General features: G+C 42.2%; 1 protein-coding gene across 1 annotated transcript in view; it reads left to right on the top strand.

Annotated features, from left to right (window-relative positions):
• Nucleotides 1-25373, top strand: part of LOC139403957 (calcium channel, voltage-dependent, beta 2b) — a 92489-nt gene that overhangs the window by 3371 nt on the left and 63745 nt on the right. Inside the window, exons 2-6 of the mRNA XM_071147168.1 lie at nt 4576-4638; nt 5840-5962; nt 6236-6375; nt 16479-16531; nt 20473-20495. Coding sequence (XP_071003269.1) covers nt 4576-4638; nt 5840-5962; nt 6236-6375; nt 16479-16531; nt 20473-20495 — 402 coding nt within the window. The remainder of the gene's footprint in view (nt 1-4575; nt 4639-5839; nt 5963-6235; nt 6376-16478; nt 16532-20472; nt 20496-25373) is intronic.

Genomic DNA, 25373 nt, shown 5'->3' with positions numbered 1-25373 from the left:
CAACAATAATGACAACAATTGTAACGGTCGGATTAACATTGAGCTATGATGAAAAAGTGAATTTGAACAGATTGACAACTATGTATTCTAAATGAAAGATAGCAAACCTGCCCACTGCATCAACACATAGGCTGGGATTCAATCAGGACTGCATTAGATTGCGTTATAGAGCGTTTGACAATTAAAATTAATTCCCAATTAATTCATAACCTGCTGAGTTTACCTTGAATGCGAATGAGCTAACCTTGCCTTTAAAAACTGCGCTGACAACAAGAGGTAGCATTTCCTTTAAACCTGCATTGTCTACAAGATGCGAACGTGCTAACCTTGCCTTTAAAAACTGCGCTGACAACAAGAGGTAGCATTTCCTTTAAACCTGCATTGTCTACAAGATGCGAACGTGCTAACCTTGCCTTTAAAAACTGCGCTGACAACAAGAGGTAGCATTTCCTTTAAACCTGCATTGTCTACAAGATGCGAACGTGCTAACCTTGCCTTTAAAAACTGCGCTGACAACAAGAGGTAGCATTTCCTTTAAACCTGCATTGTCTACAAGATATTATTAGTATATTTGCGAACGTGCTAACCTTGCCTTTAAAAACTGCGCTGACAACAAGAGGTAGCATTTCCTTTAAACCTGCATTGTCTACAAGATGCGAACGTGCTACTGTACAAATATTGTCTGTGAGTATAACAAAACTGATGTTGCAGGCGAAAGCCTGAGAAAAATCCAATCTGGAAGTGCCTCATGTTTTGAAAGCGCTGCGTTCCAATGTGTCCCTATTGAGCAGTGAATGGGCTATTAACCAGATTACTCCTTCTCCGTATTCCCGAAGGTGTCTACAGCATTGTGACGTAGTTTTACGCATTTATGTTGAAGAATACCCGTAGGCGGCTACATTGCGCAAGTGGTCACCTGATGCTCTCAGAGAGATTCTCGAGTAAAATACAGAGGTAGCCATTACTCCAATAGGTCCTCCTGAAAAACGAATTGTCCCGATGGATATATTATCGAATAGATATTTGAAAAACACCTTGAGGATTGATTATAAACAACGTTTGCCATGTTTCTGTCGATATTATGGAGCTAATTTGGAATATTTTTTGCCGTTTTCGTGACTGCAATTTCCTGGCGATTTCTCAGCCAAACGTGAAGAACAAACGGAGCTATTTCGCCTACAAAAATAATATTTTGGGAAAAAAGGAACATTTGCTATCTAACTGGAAGTCTCGTGAGTGAAAACATCCGAAGCTCATCAAAGGTAAACGATTTAATTTGATTGCTTTTCTGATTTCCGTGACCAAGTTACCTGCTGCTAGCTGGACAAAATGCTATGCTAGGCTATCGATAAACTTACACAAATGCTTGTCACACATGTACACATGGAATTTGCACTGTAGATGTGGTAGTGGTAGAGTATTTGCCTAAGGACACAATGTGTCGTGAAATTTGTGAATGTATTGTTAGGTTATTAGAATTGAAAATCTGAGCTGTGTCTTAATATATTTCACTTGTGATTTTCATGAATAGGAATATTTTCTAGTAATATTTATGTCCGTTGCGTTATGCAAATTAGTGTCAGATGATGACAACGGTCCCGTTCACGGGATGGGGTGTCACTAGACGTTAAAGCTTGCAGTGTCTACAATAGGTAGCATTGCCTTTAAAACCTGCAGTTTCTACAAGAGGTAACATTGCATTTAAAACCTACATTATCTACAAGAGGTAGCACTGTCTAATTCTACATATTTCTTATCATTCAAAACTATAGCGGCCCAAGTCTATTCTACATTACATCATAATTCCAAACGAAAGCAGCCCAAGTCTAATTCTACATCATCATTCCAAACTAAAGCGGTCCAAGTCTATTCTACATTACATCATCATTCCAAACTAAAATGGCCCAAGTCTATTCAACATTACATCATAATTCCAAACGAAAGCAGCCCAAGTCTATTCTACATTACATCATCATTCCAAACTAAAGTGGCCCAAGTCTAATTCTACATCATCATTCCAAACTAATGCGGCCCAAGTCTATTCTACATTACATCATCATTCCAAACTAAAGCGGCCCAAGTCTAATTCTACATCACATCATCATTCCAAACTAAAGTGGCCCAAGTCTAATTCTACATTACGTCATCATTACAAACTAATGCGGCCCAAGTCTATTCTACATTACATTATCATTCCAAACTAAAGAGGCCCAAGTCTAATTCTACATCACATAATCATTACACACTAAAGCGTCCCAAGTCTAATTCTACATTTTTATTTGTATTTGTTTTGGATCCCCATTACTTTTACTGTGGTCCAGCAAAATTAAGGCAGTTTATACAATACATTCACAAATTTCATGACACATTGTGTCCTTAGGCAAATACTCTACCACTACCACATCTACAGTGCAAATTCCATGTGTACATGTGTGTATAGTGCGCATGTTATCATGTGGGCATGCATGTGTCTGTGCCTATGATTGTGTTACTTCACAGTCCCTGCTGTTCCATAAGATGTATTTTTATCTGTGTTTTAAATCTAATTTTACTGCTTGCATCAGTTACTTGATGTGGAATTGAGTCCCATGTAGTCATGGTTCTATGTAGTACTGTGCGCCTCCCATAGTCTGTTCTGGACTTAGGGACTGTGAAGAGACCTCTGGTGACATGTCTTGTGGGGTATGTATGGGTGTCCGAGCTGTGTGCCAGCAGTTCAAACAGACAACTCGGTGCATTCAACATGTCAATACCTCTCATAAAAACAAGTAGTGATGAAGTCAATCTCTCCTCCACTTTGAGCCAAGAGAGATTGACATGCATATTATTAATATTAGCTCTCTGTACATCCAAGGGCCAGCTGTGCTGCCCTGTTCTGAGCCAATTGCAACTTTCCTAAGTCCTTTTTTTGTGGCACCTGACCACACGACTGAACAGTAGTCCAGGTGCTACAAAACTAGGACCTGTGGGATCTGCCTTGTTGATAGTGTTGTTAAGAAGGTAGAAACTAGAGCCTGTAGGACCTGCCTTGTTGATAGTGCTGTTAAGAAGGTAGAAACTAGAGCCTGTAGGACTTGCCTTGTTGATAGTGTTGTTAAAGAAGGTAGAAACTAGAACCTGTAGGATCTGCCTTGTTGATGGTGTTGTTAAGAAGGCAGAAACTAGAACATGTAGGATCTGCCTTGTTTATAGTGTTGTTAAGAAGGTAGAGCAGCGCTTTATTGTTGATTTACTTCTCCCCATCTTAGCTACTGTTGTATCAATATGTTTTGACCATGACAGTTTACAGTCCAGGGTTACTCCAAGCAGTTTAGTCATTTCAACTTGCTCAATTTCCACATAATTTATTACAATATTTAGTTGAGGTTTAGGGTTTAGTGAATGATTTGTCCCAAATACGATGCTTTTAGTTTTAGAAATATTTAGGACTAACTTATTCCTTGCCATCCACTCTGAAACTAACTGCAGCTCTTTGATAAATGTTGCAGTCATTTCAGTCGCTGTAGTAGCTGACATGTATAGAGTTGATTAATCCGCATACATAGAAACTTTACTCAAAGCCAGAGGCATGTCATTATTAGTTTAAAAAAAGTAATGGGCCTAGACAGCTTCCCTGGGGAATTCCTGATTCTTCCTGGATTATGTTGGAAAGGCTTCCATTAAAGAACACCCTCTGAGTTCTGTTAGGCAGGAAACTCTTTATCCACAATATAAATCACATCACCATTACAAACTAAAGCAGCCCAAGTCAAAATTACATCATCATTACAAACTAAAAAAGGACCATTCTAATTCTACATCACATCATCAATACAAACTAAGGCGGCCCAAGTCTAATTCTAAATCACCATTACAAACTAACTCGATCCAAGTCTAAATCTACATCACCATTACACATTAAAGAGGCCCAAGTCTAATTCTACATTACATCATTATTACAAACAGAAGCAGATCAAGTCTAATTCCACATAAGCATTACAAACTAATGTTGACAAAGTCTAATTCTACATCACATCATCATTACGAACTAATCCGTCCCAAGTCTAATTCTAAGTCAAATTATCATTACAAACTAAAGAGGCCCAAGCTTAATTCTACATTACATCAGCACGGCAAACTAAAGCGGCCCCCAAGTCTAATTCCAAATCATCATTAAAGCAGCCCAAGTCTAATTCTAAGTCATCATTACAAACTAATGCAGCCCTACTCTAATTCTACATCATCATTACAAACTAAAGCTGCCCAAGTCCAATTCTCCATTACACCAACATTACAGACTACAGCAGCCCAAGTCTAATTCTACGTCACATAATCAACACAAACTAAGGCGGCCCAAGTCTAATTCTACATCACCATTACAATTTAGAGGCCCAAATGGAATTCTATGTAATTCATTACAAACTAAGGTGGCCCAAGTCTAATTCTACACCATCATTACAAACTAAAGAGGCCCAAATCTAATTCTCCATCACATCATATTTACAAACTAAAGGGGCCCAAGTCTAATTCTACATCAACTCATCATTACAAACTAAAGCATCCCAAGTCTAATTCTGACTCCCTTTCTCTCTCCAGACCCTGAGGGACGTAGATGGTCATGAGGAGCGGAATGCCCAGGTCCAGTTGGAGAAGGCCAAGGTACGCCCCCAATCTAACTACCTCGATCTCTTGTTTCCTATCTCCTTCCTTACTTGGTTTCAGAGCATTTCATGTTATTATGTACGTAAATCTGAGACACTAAATCTGGTATTCTATGTATTCATTTGTGGATGTCCATTATCCATTTCGTATGATATGTTGAGAATTGCAAAACCTACAGTATGTTACGTATTTGCAAAATGTATGCTATGTTTTGAATTACAATTTGTTTAGTCTAACGTTAGCTAGATGGCTAATGTTAGCTAGATGGCTAACGTTAGCTTGGCTAGGAGGTAAGTTTAAGTTTAGGAGTTAGGTTAAAGGGTTAAGGTTAGGGGAAGGGTTAGCTAAAAGGTTTAAGGTCTGTGTTAGGGGAAGGGTTAGCTAACATGCTAAGTACTTGGAAAGTAGCTAAAAATGTGTAACTAGTTGAACAGTTATTAGCTAAATGAGCTAAAATGCTCAAGTTTTCCATTATGAAATTCAAATACACAATCTATGGGTTGCTAGATGTTCACCTTAATCGCCCACCCATCCACCCTGACCAACCACCATTCTTTCCCTTTTTTATTAATAAAGTTACATCTTATGTAACCATATCAAACATAACATATCATACTTATTTGAATATACCTGATTTACATTTGATTATCTTACGTCTACTCAGAGACCAGGCTGCCTCTCCATCTCTTCTCTATGTTACCAGTGCAAGTCTGTTGTCTTCACTGTTACCAGTAAAAGTCTGTTGTCTTTGTTACCAGTACAGGTCTGTTGTCTTCCCTCTCACCAGTACAAGTCTGTTGTCTTCCCTCTTACCAGTACAGGTCTGTTGTCTTCTCTGTTACCAGGACGAGTCTGTTGTCTTCTCTGTTACCAGTACAAGTCTGTTGTCTTTGTTACCAGTACAGGTCTGTTGTCTTCCCTCTTACCAGTACAGGTCTGTTGTCTTCCCTCTTACCAGTACAAGTCTGTTGTCTTCCCTCTTACCAGTACAGGTCTGTTGTCTTCTCTGTTACCAGGACGAGTCTGTTGTCTTCTCTGTGTTCCCGGTGCACTTCTGTTGTCTTCCCTGTTTAAACAGTACGCCTATTGTCTTCCCTGTTACCAGTACGTACGTCTGTTGTTGTCTCTGTTTAACCAGTTCAAGCCTGTTGTCTTCTCTGTTTAACCAGTACGTCTGTTGTCTTCTCTGTTTAACCAGTACAAGCCTGTGGCATTTGCTGTGCGGTGTAACTTCTATTACATACCAGCAGACGACGACAACATCCCAGTACCAGGCCAGGCTGTCACCTTCGAGGCCAGAGACTTTCTACACGTCAAAGAGGTTAGAGTGTAACCCTTAACCCCTATCCTTTAACCACTAGCTCTATGATAGTGATGATGATGGTAATAATGTAGTGGTGATGATGATGGTTATGGGAATGCATCACACTCCTTCCCTTCTCTGAGTCTACCCCTCTCTTTTTTCATGTCTTGTCATGTCTTGTCATGTCTTGTCATGTCTTGTCTGATGTTTTGTTAAATAAGTGCTAAATGATGTATTATTATTATTATTATTCATAATAAATCCAGTTCCCTGCCTGCCTTGTCTGAACAGAAGTTTAATAGTGACTGGTGGCTTGGGCGTCCAGTGAAAGAGGATGGAGTGGTGGGGTTCATACCCAGTCCAACCAACCTGGAGACCATCCTGATCAGGAGAGATGTCCAGGCCAGGAAAGCTGCCAAAGCTCTGGCCAGGTACACAGCCATAAGCCTGATCCTGACCCTTGACACCCTAACCCTGCTGGTAGCTACTGGTACTGTGCTTCTACATCTGCATTGCTTGCTGTTTAGGATTTTAAGCTGGGTTACTGTATAGCACTTTGTGACATCGGCTGATAAAAAAAGGGCTTTATAAATAAATGTGATTGATTGTTACTGCTACTACTACTGCTGATACAATTACTACTACTGATGCTTCTACTACTGCTGCTATGACTGCTACTGCTGCTATTACTACTAGTACTACTACTACTACTGCTGCTATTACTAGTAGTAGTACTACTACTACTGCTGCTGCTAATACTACTACTACTACTACTACTACTACTGCTGCTGCTATTACTACTACTACTACTACTACTACTACTACTACTACTGCTGCTATTACTACTTCTACAACTACTACTACTACTGCTGCTATTACTACTACTACTACTACTACTACTACTGCTGCTGCTACTACTACTACTACTGCTACTACCACTGCTGCTACAATTTCTAGTAATACTAATGCTGCTAATAATATTTATGCTGCTACTACTGCTGCGACTACTGCTGCAACTACTGCTACTACTATTACAACTACTAATAATACTACTGCTGCTATTACTACTAATACAACTAATAGTACATATACTACTGCTGCTACATCTACTAATGCTGCTATTAATACTAGTACTACTAATGCTACTGCTACAACTACTACAACTACTAATGCTATTAATACTAGCAATACTGCTGCTACATACAGTGCCTTGCGAAAGTATTCGGCCCCCTTGAACTTTGCGACCTTTTTCCACATTTCAGGCTTCAAACATAAAGATATAAAACTGTATTTTTTTGTGAAGAATCAACAACAAGTGGGACACAATCATGAAGTGGAATGACATTTATTGGATATTTTAAACTTTTTTAACAAATCAAAAACTGAAAAATTGGGCGTGCACAATTATTCAGCCCCTTTACTTTCAGTGCAGCAAACTCTCTCCAGAAGTTCAGTAAGGATCTCTGAATGATCCAATGTTGACCTAAATGACTAATGATGATAAATACAATCCACCTGTGTGTAATCAAGTCTCCGTATAAATGCACCTGCACTGTGATAGTCTCAGAGGTCCGTTAAAAGCGCAGAGAGCATCATGAAGAACAAGAAACACACCAGGCAGGTCCGAGACACTGTTGTGAAGAAGTTTAAAGCCAGATTTGGATACAAAAAGATTTCCCAAGCTTTGAACATCCCAAGGAGCACTGTGCAAGCGATACTATTGAAATGGAAGGAGTATCAGACCACTGCAAATCTACCAAGACCTGGCCGTCCCTCTAAACTTTCAGCTCATACAAGGAGAAGACTGATCAGAGATGCAGCCAAGAGGCCCATGATCACTCTGGATGAACTGCAGAGATCTACAGCTGAGGTGGGAGACTCTGTCCATAGGACAACAATCAGTCGTATATTGCACAAATCTGGCCTTTATGGAAGAGTGGCAAGAAGAAAGCCATTTCTTAAAGATATCCATAAAAAGTGTCGTTTAAAGTTTGCCACAAGCCACCTGGGAGACACACCAAACATGTGGAAGAAGGTGCTCTGGTCAGATGAAACCAAAATTGAACTTTTTGGCAACAATGCAAGACGTTATGTTTGGCGTAAAAGCAACACAGCTCATCACCCTGAACACACCATGCCCACTGTCAAACATGGTGGTGTTAGCATCATGGTTTGGGCCTGCTTTTCTTCAGCAGGGACAGGGAAGATGGTTAAAATTGATGGGAAGATGGATGGAGCCAAATACAGGACCATTCTGGAAGAAAACCTGATGGAGTCTGCAAAAGATCTGAGACTGGGACGGAGATTTGTCTTCCAACAAGACAATGATCCAAAACATAAAGCAAAATCTACAATGGAATGGTTCAAAAATAAACATATCCAGGTGTTAGAATGGCCAAGTCAAAGTCCAGACCTGAATCCAATCGAGAATCTGTGGAAAGAACTGAAAACTGCTGTTCACAAATGCTCTCCATCCAACCTCACTGAGCTCGAGCTGTTTTGCAAGGAGGAATGGGAAAACAATTCAGTCTCTCGATGTGCAAAACTGATAGAGACATACCCCAAGCGACTTACAGCTGTAATCGCAGCAAAAGGTGGCGCTACAAAGTATTAATTTAAGGGGGCTGAATAATTTTGCACGCCCAATTTTTCAGTTTTTGATTTGTTAAAAAAAGTTTGAAATATCCAATAAATGTAGTTCCACTTCATGATTGTGTCCCACTTGTTGTTGATTCTTCACGAAAAAATACAGTTTTATATCTTTATGTTTGAAGCCTGAAATGTGGCAAAAGGTCGCAAAGTTCAAGGGGGCCGAATACTTTCGCAAGGCACTGTATACTACTACTGCCACTACTACTATTACAAGTACTACTACTACTATTTCTGCTGCTACATCTTCTCTACTATTACTACATCTACTACTACTGCTACATATGTGTTTCTGGGGTGGCAGGTAGCCTAGTGGTTAGAGCATTAGACTAGTAACTGAAAGGTTGCAAGTTCAAATCCCTGAGCTGACAAGGTACAAATCTGTCATTCTGCCCTTGAACAGGCAGTTAACCCACTGTTCTTAGGCCATCATTTGTTCTTAACTGACTTGTTCTTTAACTGCCTAGTTAAATAAAGGTCCAATTTTTTAAAAATCACGGTATAATGACAAACACTGCGGGGTGACTCATTTATATAGTGTTAAAAGATACACACAGTCTGTAATCATGGCCGGGTGTGGCCTGATATCATTGGTTAACTCTCATGTATTAAAATAGCATACAAAAAACATGAATGGATAGCGTACGATCATAGATACAATTTGGCTACATTGTCACGAATCCCGTTTCCTGAGTCTGTTTTTTGCCTATGTTCTGTCCTGGAGAGTTTTTCCGGCGTCCTGGAACGCACCCTGTCTGGTTGCCGGGCAATGTAGCCAGTTGGGGTTTCTGATTACCCGCACCTGTATCCCATCAGCTATCTGCACACCTGGTCCTGATCATCATCTCTCCTCTTCATAAGCCCGGACCTGACATCCATTCCCTGCCGGATCGTTAGCCATGAACATTACTCACCCGGATCATTTACCCCATTCCCGCCTGGTCGTCAGAAGATTCCGCTTCCCCATTGGATCCACCTATTTACTCCCATCAACTCATCACCGCTACCCGCTACACCACCTGGATATATCTACCCATTCACTTGTAAATAAATACTCACCTTTTTCCTACTCTCCTTGTCCTGGTCTGCTTCTGGGTTCGACTTTGAAGAAATGTGACAGAACGATCCGGCCAAGAATGAACCCAGCGGACCTGGATTCCGTTTGCCATGCCATTACCCAGCAGGGGAAGACATTGGGACAACACAGGACGGAGCTACAGGAGATAGCGGTTGCAATCCAGAAATTATCTGCTAGCTTGACACAGATCCAGGATCAGCTCAGTTTGCTGGCGATTCATTCACCACCTGTTTCACCCATCTCACCTGCCGTGCCTGATGCGTTTTCCTTCCGTGAACCCAAGGTACCGACGCCTGATAAATATGAAGGGGATTTGGGAAGATGCCGTTCGTTTCTTATGCAGTGTGGGTTAGTGTTTGATCTGCAGCCCCATTCTTACGCCACTGACAAGGCTAGGATAGCCTTTGTTATTGAACTGCTGCGTGGAAGAGCTCTGGAATGGGCTTCAGCCGTTTGGGAACGACAGGGGACCTGCATGTCTTCTTACCAGGAGTTCACGGGAGAGCTGAGAAGGCTTTTTGATCATCCAGTCCGAGGTAAGGACGCAGCTAAACGTTTGTTCACTCTTCGCCAAGGAGCTCGCAGTGTGGCAGACTTTATGATCGAGTTCAGGACATTGTCTGTGGAGAGTGGTTGGAATGAGGAGTCACTACAAGCAGCTTTTTACCAGGGGTTGTCGGAGCAACTCAAGGACGAGCTGATATCCTATCCAGAGCCTAGTGATCTAGACAGCTTGGTCACTTTATCTATTCGGGTAGATAATAGAGTCCGAGAGAGAAGGAGGGAGAAGCAGTGGGGCCCATCCAATCAACCAGCAACTCGTGTACCATTCGGTTCAGGAAGTGAACCAAAACGTATTGATCGTTATTCCCCACACGGGATTAGTGGAGGGGTCTTGCCACCAGATCCTGAACCAATGCAAGTGGGGCGACACGGGCTAACTAAGGAGGAGCGCCAACGTAGACGTGAGACCAACAGCTGTTTCTACTGTGGTAGCTCAGGACATTACATCTCCAATTGTCCACAGCGCTCGTTAAACTGCCCGGCTCGCTAGTTTTGGGAGGAATTTTAGCGAGCCAGATTCAACCTCTCCAGAATCCTGTCAGACCCCGTTTTCCTGTGACCCTTATGAATAAGGATCAGAGCTTAGAGATGAACGCTTTTATCGATTCAGGTGCCGATGGCAGCTTTATTGATGCCGACTTGGTGGAACAGCTGGGGCTTTCTAAGGAGCAATTGCCGGAAGCCATTGAAGCAACCACTCTGAACGGCAGTAGTCTGGCACGGATCACAGGACTGAACCGGTTAAGATGTTGTTGTCGGGGAATCATTCAAAGTTTATCTCCTTCTTCATTCTGTCCTCACCCCATGTTCCTCTGGTTCTTGGTTACCCCTGGCTGAAGGAACACAATCCCTCGTTTGATTGGGTGACGGGTAAGGTAACTAGTTGGAGCATTGATTGTCATGCTAACTGTCTTAGGACTGCCTGTTCTCCTGCCATTTCCTGTCGGGTCAGTGACTCTGTTCCTCCTGATTTGTCCCTGGTTCCAGAAACATATCACGAGTTGGGTGAAGTATTCAGTAAACAGAAGGCTCAGTCCCTTCCTCCCCACCGACCTTATGACTGTGCGATTAATCTGTTTCCTGGAGCCTCCTTACCCAAGGGACGGTTATACAGTATCTCTCGACCTGAACGTGAGGCCTTGGAGACTTACATCAAGGAGTCTCTAGCTGCAAGTCTCATTCGGCCCTCGTCATCACCTCTGGGAGCAGGATTTTTTTTTGTGAGCAAGAAAGATGGCTCTCTTCGACCGTGTATTGATTATCGGGGTTTGAATGATATTACGGTCAAGAACAAGTATCCCCTGCCCTTGATGAGTTCGGCTTTCGATTCTTTACAGGGTGCTACGTTTTTTACGAAGCTTGATTTACGTAATGCTTATCATTTGGTTCGGATCAAGGAGGGAGACGAGTGGTTGACTGGGTTCAATACTCCGATGGGACATTTTGAGTACCAGGTGATGCCGTTTGGACTGACCAACGCTCCTGCTGTGTTCCAAAGTATGGTGAATGACGTTCTGAGAGATATGATTGGTATTTTTGTGTTTGTTTACCTGGATGATATCCTCATCTTCTCGAAGGAGCTTTCTAGCCACGTTCAGCATGTCAAGCAGGTCCTGCAGCGGTTATTGGAGAACCGTCTGTTCGTGAAGGCTGAGAAGTGTGATTTTCACGCCCACACGACGTCCTTCCTCGGTTACATCATCTCCAGGGGAGAGATCAAGATGGACCAAGAGAAGGTTCGGGCGGTTCGGGATTGGGTCCAGCCCGGTTCGAGATTGCAGCTCCAGAGATTCCTGGGGTTTGCAAATTTTTATCGGAGGTTTATCCGTGATTACAGCCGGGTGGCCGCCCCTTTAACTGTACTGACGTCTTGCACCAGAAAGTTCTGTTGGTCTCCTGAGGCAGACCGAGCATTTCTAGATTTGAAGAGCCGATTCACCAACGCCCCGATTCTCTCTCAACCTGACACTTCCCGTCAGTTCGTTGTGGAGGTGGATGCGTCTGATGTGGGGGTGGGCGCCATCCTGTCCCAGCGTAGCTCCACTGACGGTAAACTCCATCCCTGCGCCTTCTACTCTTGTCGTCTTTCTCCAGCTGAAAGAAACTACGATGTGGGTAACCGGGAGCTTCTCGCTGTGAAGCTTGCCTTGGAGGAGTGGCGTCACTGGTTGGAGGGAGCGGAGCAACCGTTTGTGGTCTGGACTGACCACAAGAATCTGGCTTACGTGCAATCGGCTAAACGTCTCAACTCTCGTCAGGCCCGGTGGGCTTTGTTTTTTGGACGCTTCAATTTTTCCCTGACGTTCCGACCTGGGTCGAAGAACGGGAAGGCGGACGCCCTGTCCCGGATGTTCTCCAAGACGAAGGAGAGTGAGGCCAAGACTGAGACGATTCTTCCCCAGAACGTTGTCGTGGGAGCCGTTACATGGAGGATTGAGGAGGAGGTGATGGCGGCTCTTCGGACACAGCCCGGGCCCGGTAACGGTCCACCCGGTCGGTTGTTCGTGCCTGAGTCGGTTCGTTCTGCTGTCCTTCAGTGGTCCCACGCCAGCAAGATAGCTTGTCACCCTGGTGTTGCTCGGACTATGGCGCTACTGCGCAGACGATTTTGGTGGCCTGCCATGGGAGAAGATACCCAGAGGTTTGTTGCCGCTTGTCCTGTTTGTGCGCAGAATAAGAGTACCAATCGGGCCAGCTCTGGGCTTCTTCACCCCCTACCTATTCCCCGACGACCTTGGTCGCATCTGGCCCTGGATTTTGTCACGGGGTTGCCCTCTTCTGTTGGTAACACGGTTATTCTGACCATTGTGGATAGATTCAGCAAGTTTGCCCACTTTGTTCCCCTCTCCAAGCTGCCTTCTGCCACTGAGACGTCCGAGATACTGGTTAGGGAGGTGTTCAGGGTCCACGGGTTGCCCTGTGACATTGTTTCTGACCGTGGTCCTCAGTTTACCTCTGCTGTCTGGAAATCCTTCTCTTTGGCCATTGGAGCTACAGTCAGTCTCACATCTGGATTTCACCCCCAATCTAATGGTCTACGGACTGAGTCGAGGAAACTGTCACCAAGGTTCATTGGTCCGTTCGTGGTGGAGAGAATCATTAACCCTGCTGTGGTCCGACTAAAATTGCCGGCAACGCTTCGAGTACACCCCACCTTTCATGTCTCCTGCCTCAAGCCGGTTCACCTCAGTCCTCTGTTGCCCCCTCCTCCTCGTCCTCCTCCTCCTCGGATGATCGGAGGTGGTCCTGTCTACACGGTGCGCCGCATCATGGAAACCAGACATCTACTACTATTACTGCTGCATCTACTACTACTACTATCACTACTGCTACTACTGCTGTTGCTACAGGTACTACTACACCCTTACCACTAATGCTGCTACTATTGATACTGCTGCTACTACTTCCACATCTAAATATGTTGCTGCTACTACTACTACTATTACTACGGCTACTAATTATATTGTGGCTGCTACTACTACTACATCATTACCACTACTCCTGCTATTACTGCTACCACTGCTACAACTTCTACATGTTTCTGCTACTACTAATACTGCTGCTGCTGCCACTACTACTACTACTACTACTACTACTACTATTACTACTACTGTCACTACTACTGCTACTACTACTACTACTACTGCTACTACTACTGTCACTACTACTACTGCTGTGGCTGCCACAACTACTACTACTACTACCGTCACTACTACTTCTACTATTACTACTATAACTACTATTACTACTACTATTCGAGCAAGGGTTGCCTTTCAGAGAGACTTCAGAGATTGTAACATTCTCTGTTTCATGGAAACATGGCTCTCTCGGGATATGTTGTCGGAATTGGTTCAGCCTCCAAGCTTCTCCATGCATCGCGCCGACAGAGATAAACACCTCTCTGGGAAGTGGAAGGGCAGGGGTGTATGCTTCATGAATAATGACTCATGGTGTAATCATAACAACATACAGAAACTCAAGTCCTTCTGCTCACCCGACCTAGAATTCCTTACTATCAAATGCCGGCCATATTACCTCCCAAGAGAATTCTCGTCAGTTATCGTCACAGCTGTGTACATTCCCCCTCAAAGAGACACCAAGATGGCCCTCAAGGAACTTCACTGGACTCTATGTAAACTGGAAACCATATATATCCTGAGGCTGCATTTATTGTAGCTGGTGATTTTAACAAAGCAAATTTGAGAACAAGGCTGCCTAAATTCAATCAGCATATTGATTGCAGTACACACGGGGGTAATACACTCGATCACTGCTACTCTAACTTCTGCAATGCATACAAAGGCCACCCCTGCCCTCCCTTCGGCAAATCTGACCATGATGCCATCTTGCTCGTACCGTCTTATAGGCAGAAACTCAAACAGGATGTACCAGTGACTAGAACCATTCAACACAGGTCTGACCAATCAGAATCCATGCTTCAAGATTGTTTTGTTCCAGTCAGCCTCGAAGAACAACATTGATTGTTTTGTTCCAGTCAGCCCCGAAGAACAACATTGATCTATACGTTGACTGTGAGTGAGTTTATAAAGAGGTGCATTGGAGATGTTGTACCCACTATGACTATTAAAACCTACCCTAACCAGAAACCGTGGATGGATGGTGGCATTCGCGCAAAACTGAAAGCGTGAATGCCACATTTAACCATGGAACGAGGTCTGGGAATATGGATGAATATAAACAGTGTACTTATTCCCTCCACAAGGCATTCAAACAAGCGAAATGCCAGTACAGGGACAAAGTGGAGTCGCAATTCAATGCCTCAGACACAGGGTCTACAGGAAATCACAGACTACAAAAAGAAAACCAGCCACGTAACACTTCCAGACAAACTAAACACCTTCTTTGCCCGATTTGAGGATAATACAGTGCCACCTTTGTGGCCTGCTAACGAGGATGTCCCCCCACCCCCTCATTTTGTTATTTAAAAAAGATGAAAGGTGGCCAGACTGACTACCCGATCTACTACGCCTTGCAAGTGTCCAGTCTCCCATGGACCGCGGAGTTGAGCTGAACATCTGTCCGTTGGATTGGGACAGATCAACACTGCCCTACTCAGACAGTTTAGCTATAGGAGGCATTTAAAACTGAGATTCAGTTTGCCTGGGTTACAGTAAGATTGATGTACTTAGAAAGCAGGTTATGCTTTTGTCACAGCCGAGCCAACAGCTGGAGGATATTTTCCCCTATCTGCTTGATGATGGTGCATATAGGGCAGACCTTATCTTCAACTTGTGACTGTGTAGAAATCATCTCACACCATAAGCATTTATGCCCAGCTGTGGATAAAAACACAGGTCGGCTAGCACTGCTAGCATTAGCCTGTTCCGTTTTCATTATGGCTAGCAGCTAACTGCAACTTAACATGAATCCGGGACACAAACTTGTGGTCCCAGCCATGAAGGCTGACTGCCTCGAGGAAACCGTAGCAATACTTTAGCTATGATTAAAAACTATTTCATGAAAACTATTTAATAAAAACAACAAACCGAGTGTATATGGTACACTATTCTGTTTCACAGTTTGATGATGTCTGTTGCGAGATGATGGACACATATCTCCTCTACTGCTGCTGCTGCTACTACTGTTACTATTATTACTACTACTACTACTATCACAACTACTATCACTACTACTATCACAACTACTATCACTACTACTATTATTACTACTATTTCTCATACTTCTACTACCATTATTACTAATATTACTACTACCATTTTTACTACTATTACTACTGTCACTACTACCATTATTACCACTATTACTCATACTACTACTGTTACTACTACCATTATTACTAACCTTACCGCTGGCATTTTCACTACTATTACTACTATCACTACTACTATTATTACTACTATTACTCATACTAATACTACTGTTACTACTACCATTATTACTATTGCTACTACCATTATTACTATTACCATTGTTACTACTACCATTACTACTAAAATTACCGCTTCAATTTTTACTACTTTTACTACTATCACTACTACTAGTATTACTACTATTATTACTACTATTACTCATACTACTACAACTGTTACTACTACCATTATTACTAATAATACTACTGACATTTTTACTACTATTTCTACTGTCACTACTACCATTACTACTAATATTACTTCTACTAGTATTACTCAAATTACTGCTGCTGCTGCTTTAATAAAATGGACTACGATGACTAAGATGAGTTCCTCACTTTTCTTCTTTCAGTAAAGCAGCAGTTTCTCAAGACACAAATAAAAAATACACCCCGCCTTCAACTGGTGAGGTTTTATTTTGTTTTAGTGTTTTAATTCATTGATGGGTGTATTATTGTATTTCTTCTGCTTTTATTAATTAAAACGTGAATTATTTCTGGCAGTACATTTCATTGAAATGTGTATTGTTGTTTCTAATGGTTAGGTTAGGTGTATTATTGTGTCTGTTAGGAGTAGGTGTGGTATTGTGTCTGTTAGGGGTTAGGTGTAGTATTGTGGCAGTTAGGGGTTAGGTGTGGTATTGTGACAGTTAGGGGTTAGGTGTATTATTGTGTCTGTTAGGGGTTAGGTGTGGTATTGTGTCTGTTAGGGGTTAGGTGTAGTATTGTGGCAGTTAGGGGTTAGGTGTGGTATTGTGACAGTTAGGGGTTAGGTGTATTATTGTGTCTGTTAGGGGTTAGGTGTGGTATTGTGTCTGTTAGGGGTTAGGTGTAGTATTGTGGCAGTTAGGGGTTAGGTGTGGTATTGTGGCTGTTAGGGGTTAGGTGTGGTATTGTGGCTGTTATGGGTTAGGTGTGGTATTGTGGCTGTTAGGGGTTAGGTGTAGTATTGTGTCTGTTAGGGGTTAGGTGTATTATTGTGTCTGTTAGGAGTAGGTGTGGTATTGTGTCTGTTAGGGGTTAGGTGTGGTATTGTGTCTGTTAGGGGTTAGGTGTAGTATTGTGGCAGTTAGGGGTTAGGTGTGGTATTGTGGCTGTTAGGGTAGGTGTGGTATTGTGTCTGTTAGGGGTTAGGTGTGGTATTGTGGCTGTTAGGGGTTAGGTGTGGTATTGTGGCTGTTAGGGGTAGGTGTGGTATTGTGTATGTTAGGGGTTAGGTGTGGTATTGTGGCTGTTAGGGGTTAGGTGTATTATTGTGTCTGTTAGGGGTTAGGTGTGGTATTGTGTCTGTTAGGGGTTAGGTGTGGTATTGTGGCTGTTAGGGGTTAGGTGTGGTATTGTGGTTGTTAGGGGTTAGGTGTAGTATTGTGAATGTTAAGGTGGAAGGTGTAGTATTGTTTATGTGAGGGGTAGGTGTAGTATTGTATATGTGAGGGGTAGGTGTAGTATTGTGTCTGTTAGGGGTTAGGTGAAGTATTGTGGCTGTTAGGGGTTAGGTGTGGTATTGTGGCTGTTAGGGGTTAGGTGTGGTATTGTGGTTGTTAGGGGTTAGGTGTAGTATTGTGTATGTTAAGGTGGAAGGTGTAGTATTGTTTATGTGAGGGGTAGGTGTAGTATTGTATATGTGAGGGGTAGGTGTAGTATTGTGTCTGTTAGGGGTTAGGTGAAGTATTGTGGGTGTTAGGGGTTATGTGTGGTATTGTGGTTGTTAGGGGTTAGGTGTAGTATTGTGTCTGTTAGGGGTTAGGTGTAGTATTGTATATGTGAGGGGTAGTTGTAGTATTGTGTCTGTTAGGGGTTAGGTGTAGTATTGTGGCTGTTAGGGGTTAGGTGTAGTATTGTGTCTGTTAGGGGATAGGTGTAGTATTGTGTATGTTAGGGGTAGGTGTAGTCTTGTATATCTGAGGGGTAGGTGTAGTATTTTATATTTGAGGAGTTAGGTGTAGTGTTGTGGTTGTTAGGGGTTAGGTGTATTATTGTGTATGTTAGTGGTAAGTGTAGTCTTGTATATGTGAGGGGTAGGTGTAGTGTTGTGGCTGTTAGGGTTAGGTGTAGTATTGTGGCGGATAGGGGTAGGTGTAGTATTGTGCCTGTTAGGGGTAGGTGTAGTTGTATATATGTGAGGGGTTAGGTGTAGTATTGTGGCTGTTAGGGGTAGGTGTAGTATTATTTATGTGAGGGGTTAGGTGTAGTATTGTGGCTGTTAGGGGTAGGTGTAGTATTGTGGTTGTTAGGGGTAGGTGTAGTTGTATATATGTGAGGGGTTAGGTGTAGTATTGTGTCTGTTAGGGGTAGGTGTAGTCGTGTATATGTGAGGGGTTAGGTGTAATGTTGTATATATGAGGGGTTAGGTGTAGTCTTGTATATGTGAGGGGTTAGGTGTAGTATTGTATATGTGAGGTGTAGTATTGTATATGTGAGGGGTAGGTGTAGTATTGTATATGTGAGGGGTTAGGTGTAGTATTGTATATGTGAGGGGTTAGGTGTAGTATTGTATATGTGAAGGGTTAGGTGTAGTATTGTATATGTGAGGGGTAGGTGTAGTATTGTATATGTTAGGGGTAGGTGTAGTATTTTGTCTGTTAGGGGTTAGGTGTAGTATTGTGGCTGTTGGGTTAGGTTTGGTATTGTGGTTGTTAGGGGTTAGGTGTAGTATTGTGTCTGTTAGGGGTAGGTGTAGTATTGTGTCTGTTAGGGATAGTTGTAGTCTTGTATATCTGAGGGGTAGGTGTAGTCTTGTATTTCTGAGGGGTAGGTGTAATATTGTATATGTGAGGGGTTAGGTGTAGTATTGTGGTTGTTATGGGTTAGGTGTAGTATTGTGTATGTTAGTGGTAGGTGTAGTCTTGTATATGTGAGGGGTAGGTGTAGTATTGTGGCTGTTAGGGTTAGGTGTAGTATTGTGGCTGTTAGGGGTAGGTGTAGTATTATATATGTGAAAGGTTAGGTGTAGTCTTGTATATGTGAGGGGTTAGGTGTAGTATTGTATATGTGAGGGGTTAGGTGTAGTATTGTATATGTGAGGGGGTAGGTGTAGTATTGTATATGTGAGGGGTAGGTGTAGTATTGTATATGTGAGGGGTTAGGTGTAGTATTGTATATGTGAGGGATAGGTATAGTATTGTATATGTGAGGTGTAGTATTGTGTATATGAGGGGTTAGGTGTAGTATTGTATATGTGAGGGGTTAGGTGTAGTATTGTATATGGGAGGGGTTAGGTGTAGTATTGTATATGTGAGGGGTAGGTGTAGTATTGTATATGTGAGGGGTAGGTGTAGTATTGTGTCTGTTAGGGGTTAGGTGTAGTATTGTGGCTGTTAAGGGTTAGGTGTGGTATTGTGGTTGTTAGGGGTTAGGTGTAGTATTGTATATGTGAGGGGTTAGGTGTAGTATTGTGGTTGTTAGGGGTTAGGTTTAGTATTGTGTCTGTTAGTGGTAGGTGTAGTCTTGTATATGTGAGGGGTAGGTGTAGTATAGTGGCTGTTAGGGTTAGGTGTAGTATTGTATATGTGAGGGGTTAGGTCTAATATTGTGTCTGTTAGTGGTAGGTGTAGTCTTGTATAGTTGAGGGGTAGGTGTAGTATTGTGGCTGTTAAGGGTAGGTGTAGTATTATATATGTGAGGGGTAGGTGTAGTATTGTGGCTGTTAGGGATAGGTGTAGTATTGTATATGTGAGGGGTTAGGTCTAATATTGTGTCTGTTAGTGGTAGGTGTAGTCTTGTATAGTTGAGGGGTAGGTGTAGTATTGTGGCTGTTAAGGGTAGGTGTAGTATTATATATGTGAGGGGTAGGTGTAGTATTGTGGCTGTTAGGGATAGGTGTAGTATTGTGTATGTGAGGGGTTAGGTGTAGTATTGTGTCTGTTAGGGGTAGGTGTAGCATTGTGTCTGTTTGGGGTATGTGTAGTACTGTATATGTGAGGGGTTAGGTGTAGTATTGTATATGTGAGGGGTTAGGTGTAGTATTGTATATGTGAGGGGTAGGTGTAGTATTGTATATGTGAGGGGTTAGGTGTAGTATTGTGTCTGTTAGGGCTAGGTGTAGTATTGTGTCTGTTAGGGGTAGGTGTAGTATTATATATGTGAGGGTTAGGTGTAGTATTGTGTCTGTTAGGGGTTAGGTGTAGTATTGTATATATGAGGGGTAGTTGTAGTATTGTATATGTGAGGGGTTAGGTGTAGTATGTATATGTGAGGGGTTAGGTGTAGTATTGTGTCTGTTAGGGGTAGGTGTAGTATTGTGTCTGTTAGGTGTAGGTGTAGTATTGTATATATGAGGGGTTAGGTGTAGTATTGTATGAGCTGATGGAATGCATCTTTTCACTTCTGTCTTCTTTCTCCCCACAGTTGCTCAAGCTCAAAAGAAGTCGGTAAGTGTGTTTGTATGTTACTTTGTTATTTTCATGCCGGTCAGCGTTATAATGGTAGGCTTTGGTAAAAGCTCAATGTGAAATTTGCAAATCACCTTGATTGGAAGTACATAACACACTCCCTGCTTAAATTGAGCTATTCACCTTCTGAAAACTGCAGACATTTCCTTTTGACTATCCATGATAAATTCTACACATATAATATAACTTATATCAAATGACGAGTCTTGAATAGCCCCGTCCCTTTCAATAACGGCACACATTTCAGCAAATAAATGCCTGTTTCAAATAAACGCAAGGTCTAAATAAATTGTTTACAAGGTTTAATGTTTGATTTGTTACATTAAATAATTTTTTAAATCACAGCCATACTAAGACAAAAGAAACGTGACAGTATGTAAATTATAAAACAGTGCAGTAAACAAAGACATTTTTACAATTCTGAAATGAATGCTGGAATTAAATAATTAACTACGCAAATGAGCAAAGCTAGAACTGCGTAGGCCAATGGCCACTGACGCTTGATTTTGTAAATAAAAAAATGCAACAAAAAAAACTGTCCTGCTCTTGACCCTTCCTAAATGTCTCTATTTTACACTGCTCATTAGTCATCATTTTTAAATCACAAACTGAAAAGTAAAAAAATTAATTTTCACACCTATTCCTAACTTAATCGTTATAGACAATGTGCTGTAGGACGTTGGTACCAAGCAAGGCGCTAATGCTTCTCCCCACTGAATAAATGACAAATGGACAATAATTGGTCACCTAACTACACAATTGAACACAGCTCCTGACAGATCTGAAGACCTGATAGTTGTTCCTCTGGCACTGCCAGCACAGGTCTGTCCTGATTCCTGAAGGAAGACAGCCCAACTACACGTACCTCTGTAAAATACAGAATAATACAGAAATAATGTGAGATTAACAAAAGTAGTGCCAATCATGTTGGAGGTCAATTAAATAATAAACATATGTGTTGTTTATGCTTTACATACTAAGTGTTGTCATCGATTGCATGTGGAGACGCCCGACCGCTGCTTTTTTCACATTACATGGCAGCAGCTTTCCACCAAAGTGTTTGCATTATCCTCTGTGTAGTTGTTGAAGAAGTTCACCACTTGCTGCAAGTCCTCATGCTTCAGGTGTAACCGGTGCTTGGGCCAGCTCTGTTTCTGATGGGAGGCATTAGACCATTCTCCTTGTATGACTGGTGAGGAGAGTCAGGTGTGTTCTACAGGTCTTTCTGATGGGAGGCATTAGACCCTTCTCCTTGTATGACTGGTGAGGAGAGTCAGAGTGTTCTACAGGTCTTTCTGTGTTCCCTTCTCCTTGTATGACTGGTGAGGTCTTTCTGGTCTTTCTGATGGGAGGCATTAGACCATTCTCCTTGTATGACTGGTGCAGGAGAGTCAGGCGTGTTCTACAGGTCTTTCTGATGGGAGGCATTAGACCATTCTCCTTGTATGACTGGTGCAGGAGAGTCAGGCGTGTTCTACAGGTCTTTCTGATGGGAGACATTAGACCATTCTCCTTGTGTGACTGGTGCAGGAGAGTCAGGCGTGTTCTACAGGTCTCTTTGATGGGAGGCATTAGACCATTCTCCTTGTATGACTGGTGGAGGAGAGTCAGGCGTGTTCTACTGATGCTGAAGACATGTTCCAGATACAAATATTTTGTCATTATTATACAATAGATAGACGTATTCACCCCCAGACACACCTGGCTAACTTGATGGGTCATGTAATCATCCTGCGAAGTAGAGTCTTTTGTTTAGATATGTAGCTAGCTAAACAATGAACCATAATTCCAAGCCATAGAATACTAGTAATACAAACTGATTGTCATAGCTAGCTAAAGCTAACCAACTAGGTTCAATGTTAGTTAGCTAGCTAACATTAGGCTATAACTAGCAATGCAATGGCTTTCTGTGATAATATTACTACACAGATCATACATGTAATGTTAGCTAGCATGCCATCCAACTAACGTTAGCTATCGAACAGTATGCTTTAACTTGAAATAAAAACAACTTTGACAAAATTAGAAACATGTAATATCTGAAACTGTAGCTAGACTCTTACTTGTATAGATGGATGAATGCTTCACGGCAGACTGGAACCCCTTTCATTAAATAAGATGTCCTGTTTTGTTTGTACAGCTTGCTTGGGCCGTTGTGTCAAGCCCCTCTGGTTCACACTGACCATGTGCAATCATCAGATCTCTCTCTCTCTCTCTCTCTCTCTCTCTCTGTCACAGTTGCCATGGTTGCCCTTAGTTTGAAGATGTCAGCTGCAGACAGGTGTTTTATACAACAACCTACTGTGTTCTCATTTCAACTCCCGCTGCAATTGTAACTTTCAAACTTCAGAATTGTATTAATATCCTTATCATACTCTGCTTTCACTAGGAGTTCCATGGATTTTAAAACTCTGTCAACTTCTTCCATGACAACAACACGGTTGATTGCTGTTTCTTCCCTGTCATAGTTATCAGAAGACTCTACAATTTCTGGTTCAATGAAAATGTTGACCTAAATCATGGATTTCCTCATCGTCTGTAAATGTAATAAGGAATACATGTATTAAACTAAATAATAATAAATACAACAATGCTGTGGACGTAATATGATCAGCAGTGTGTAGATGAGGGAGACAGTGTTGTCTGTGTGTGGAGGAAGCCAGCCTGCCAGTCAGGGAAGAGACAGTGTTGTCTGGTGGAAACAGACCAGCAACCAAAATGTGGAGGAAGCCAGCCTGCCAGTCAGGGAAGAGAGAGTGTTGTCTGGTGAAAACAGACCAACAACCAAAAGGTGGAGGAAGCCAGCCTGCCACAGGGTTCAATTCTCGGGCCGACTATTTTCTCTGTATATATCAATGATGTCGCTCTTGCTGCAGGTGATTTTCTGATCCACCTCTACGCAGACGACACCAGTCTGTATACTTCTGGACACTGTGTTAACAAACCTCTAAACAAACTTCAATGCCATACAGCATTACTTCCGTGGCCTCCAACTGCTCTTAAATGCCAGTAAAACTTAATGCATGCTCTTCAACCGATCGCTGCCCGCACCCGCCCACCTGACTAGCATCACTACTCTGGACGGTACTGACCTAGAATATGTGGACAACTACAAATACCTAGTTGTCTGGTTAGACTGTAAACTTAACTCACATTAAGCATCTCCAACCCGAAATGAAATCTAGAATCGGCTTCCTTTTTCGTAATAAAGCCTCCTCCACTCATGCTGCTAAACATACCCTCGTAAAACTGATTATCTTACTGATCCTTGGCTTTGGCAATGTCATTTACAAAATAGCCTTCAAAACTCTACTCAGCAAATTGGATGTAGTCTATCACAGTGGCATTTGTTTTCTCACCAAAGCCCCATATACTACCCACCACTGCGACCTGTATGCTCTTGTTGGCTGGCCCTCGCTTCATATTTGTCGCCAAACCCACTGTCTCCAGGTCATCTAGAAGTTTTTGCTATGTAAAGCCCCGCCTTATCTCAGCTCACTGGTCACGATAGCTGCACCCACCCGTAGCACACGCTCCAGCAGGTATATCTCACTGGTCATCCCCAAAGCCAACACCTTCTTTGGCCGCCTTTCCTTCCAGTTCTCTGCTGCCAATGACTGGGACGAATTGCAAAAATTGCTGAAGCTGGAGACTTATATCTCCCTCACTAACTTTAAGCATCAGCTGTCAGAGCAGCTTACTGATCATTGCACCTGTACATAGCCCATCTGTAAATAGCCCACCCAGCTACCTCATCACCATATCGTTATTTATTTAGCTCTTTTGCACCCCAGTATCTCTACTTGAACATCATCATCTGCACATCTATCACAACAGTGTTAATGCTCATTTGTTATTATTTCGCCACTATGGCCTATTTATTTCCTTACCTCCCTAATCTTACTACATTTACACACACTGTATATAGATTTTTCTATTGTGTTATTGACTGTATGTTTGTTTATTCCATGTGTAACTCTGTGTTTTTCTTTTTGTCGCACTGCTTTGCTTTATCTTGGCCAGGTCGCAGTTGTAAATGAAAACTTGTTCTCGATCTGGCCTATCTGGTTAAATAAAGGTGAAATAAAAATAAATAAAACATTCATTATGTGATTGAATTAAACCATGCAACAATTAATCCATTAATACCCTGGGGCACCACAGAAGCATTAATTTACATAGAGCTGTTATCTCCCGACTCCACTCACTTAAAGATCTGTAATATCATTAGCAGTCAATTATTAATTGTCACCTCAATCGGTCTCATTTCGATTGTCGTAAGTACTTGGTTATCTGCACGAACCCTATCTAATAAGTTGAATCAGCAATACACAAAGAATTACATTATAGATCACACATGGACTACTAATCACGTCATGAATATCCCCTAGTGGGCTAACCCTAGATGACGGCTGGTTACACAAAGGAAAGGGGTTGGGTTTGAATGAAAGAAAGTGAAGAGTGAGGGACAAAGCGATTCGGTCTTTCGGACCTTGAGAAGCTATGCTACCATAAATACAGATTCTTATGCATTCTAATAACTGCCGATTCGGAAAAGGAAAATGCAGGATATGTATAATTACTCTTAGCAACCCTTCGATAGATGGGTCGAAGATGGAAAACTGGTTAACCCAGTAGAGATAGTCATTGTCCTTTGAAGAATATTTCTGGTATATTTCTGGTGTTGTAGAGCAGATACGTTACAGTACCCTGTCGTTCTTCTGAGATTGTCTGTCCTTTCCTAGGCTACGTACATTTACAGCTGCATCTAGGATGTATCTCTTCTTCAGTGAATAATCATTCAAAGTTCATACCACATTGCCATAATCAGCTCGTGCTGTATTCTGGGTGGTCTAG

This window comes from Oncorhynchus clarkii, unplaced genomic scaffold (assembly GCF_045791955.1).
Source record: "Oncorhynchus clarkii lewisi isolate Uvic-CL-2024 unplaced genomic scaffold, UVic_Ocla_1.0 unplaced_contig_6826_pilon_pilon, whole genome shotgun sequence".
NCBI lineage: Eukaryota > Metazoa > Chordata > Actinopteri > Salmoniformes > Salmonidae > Oncorhynchus > Oncorhynchus clarkii.
Note: the sequence above shows the minus strand (reverse complement) of the source record. Positions and strands in the feature narration are given on the sequence as shown.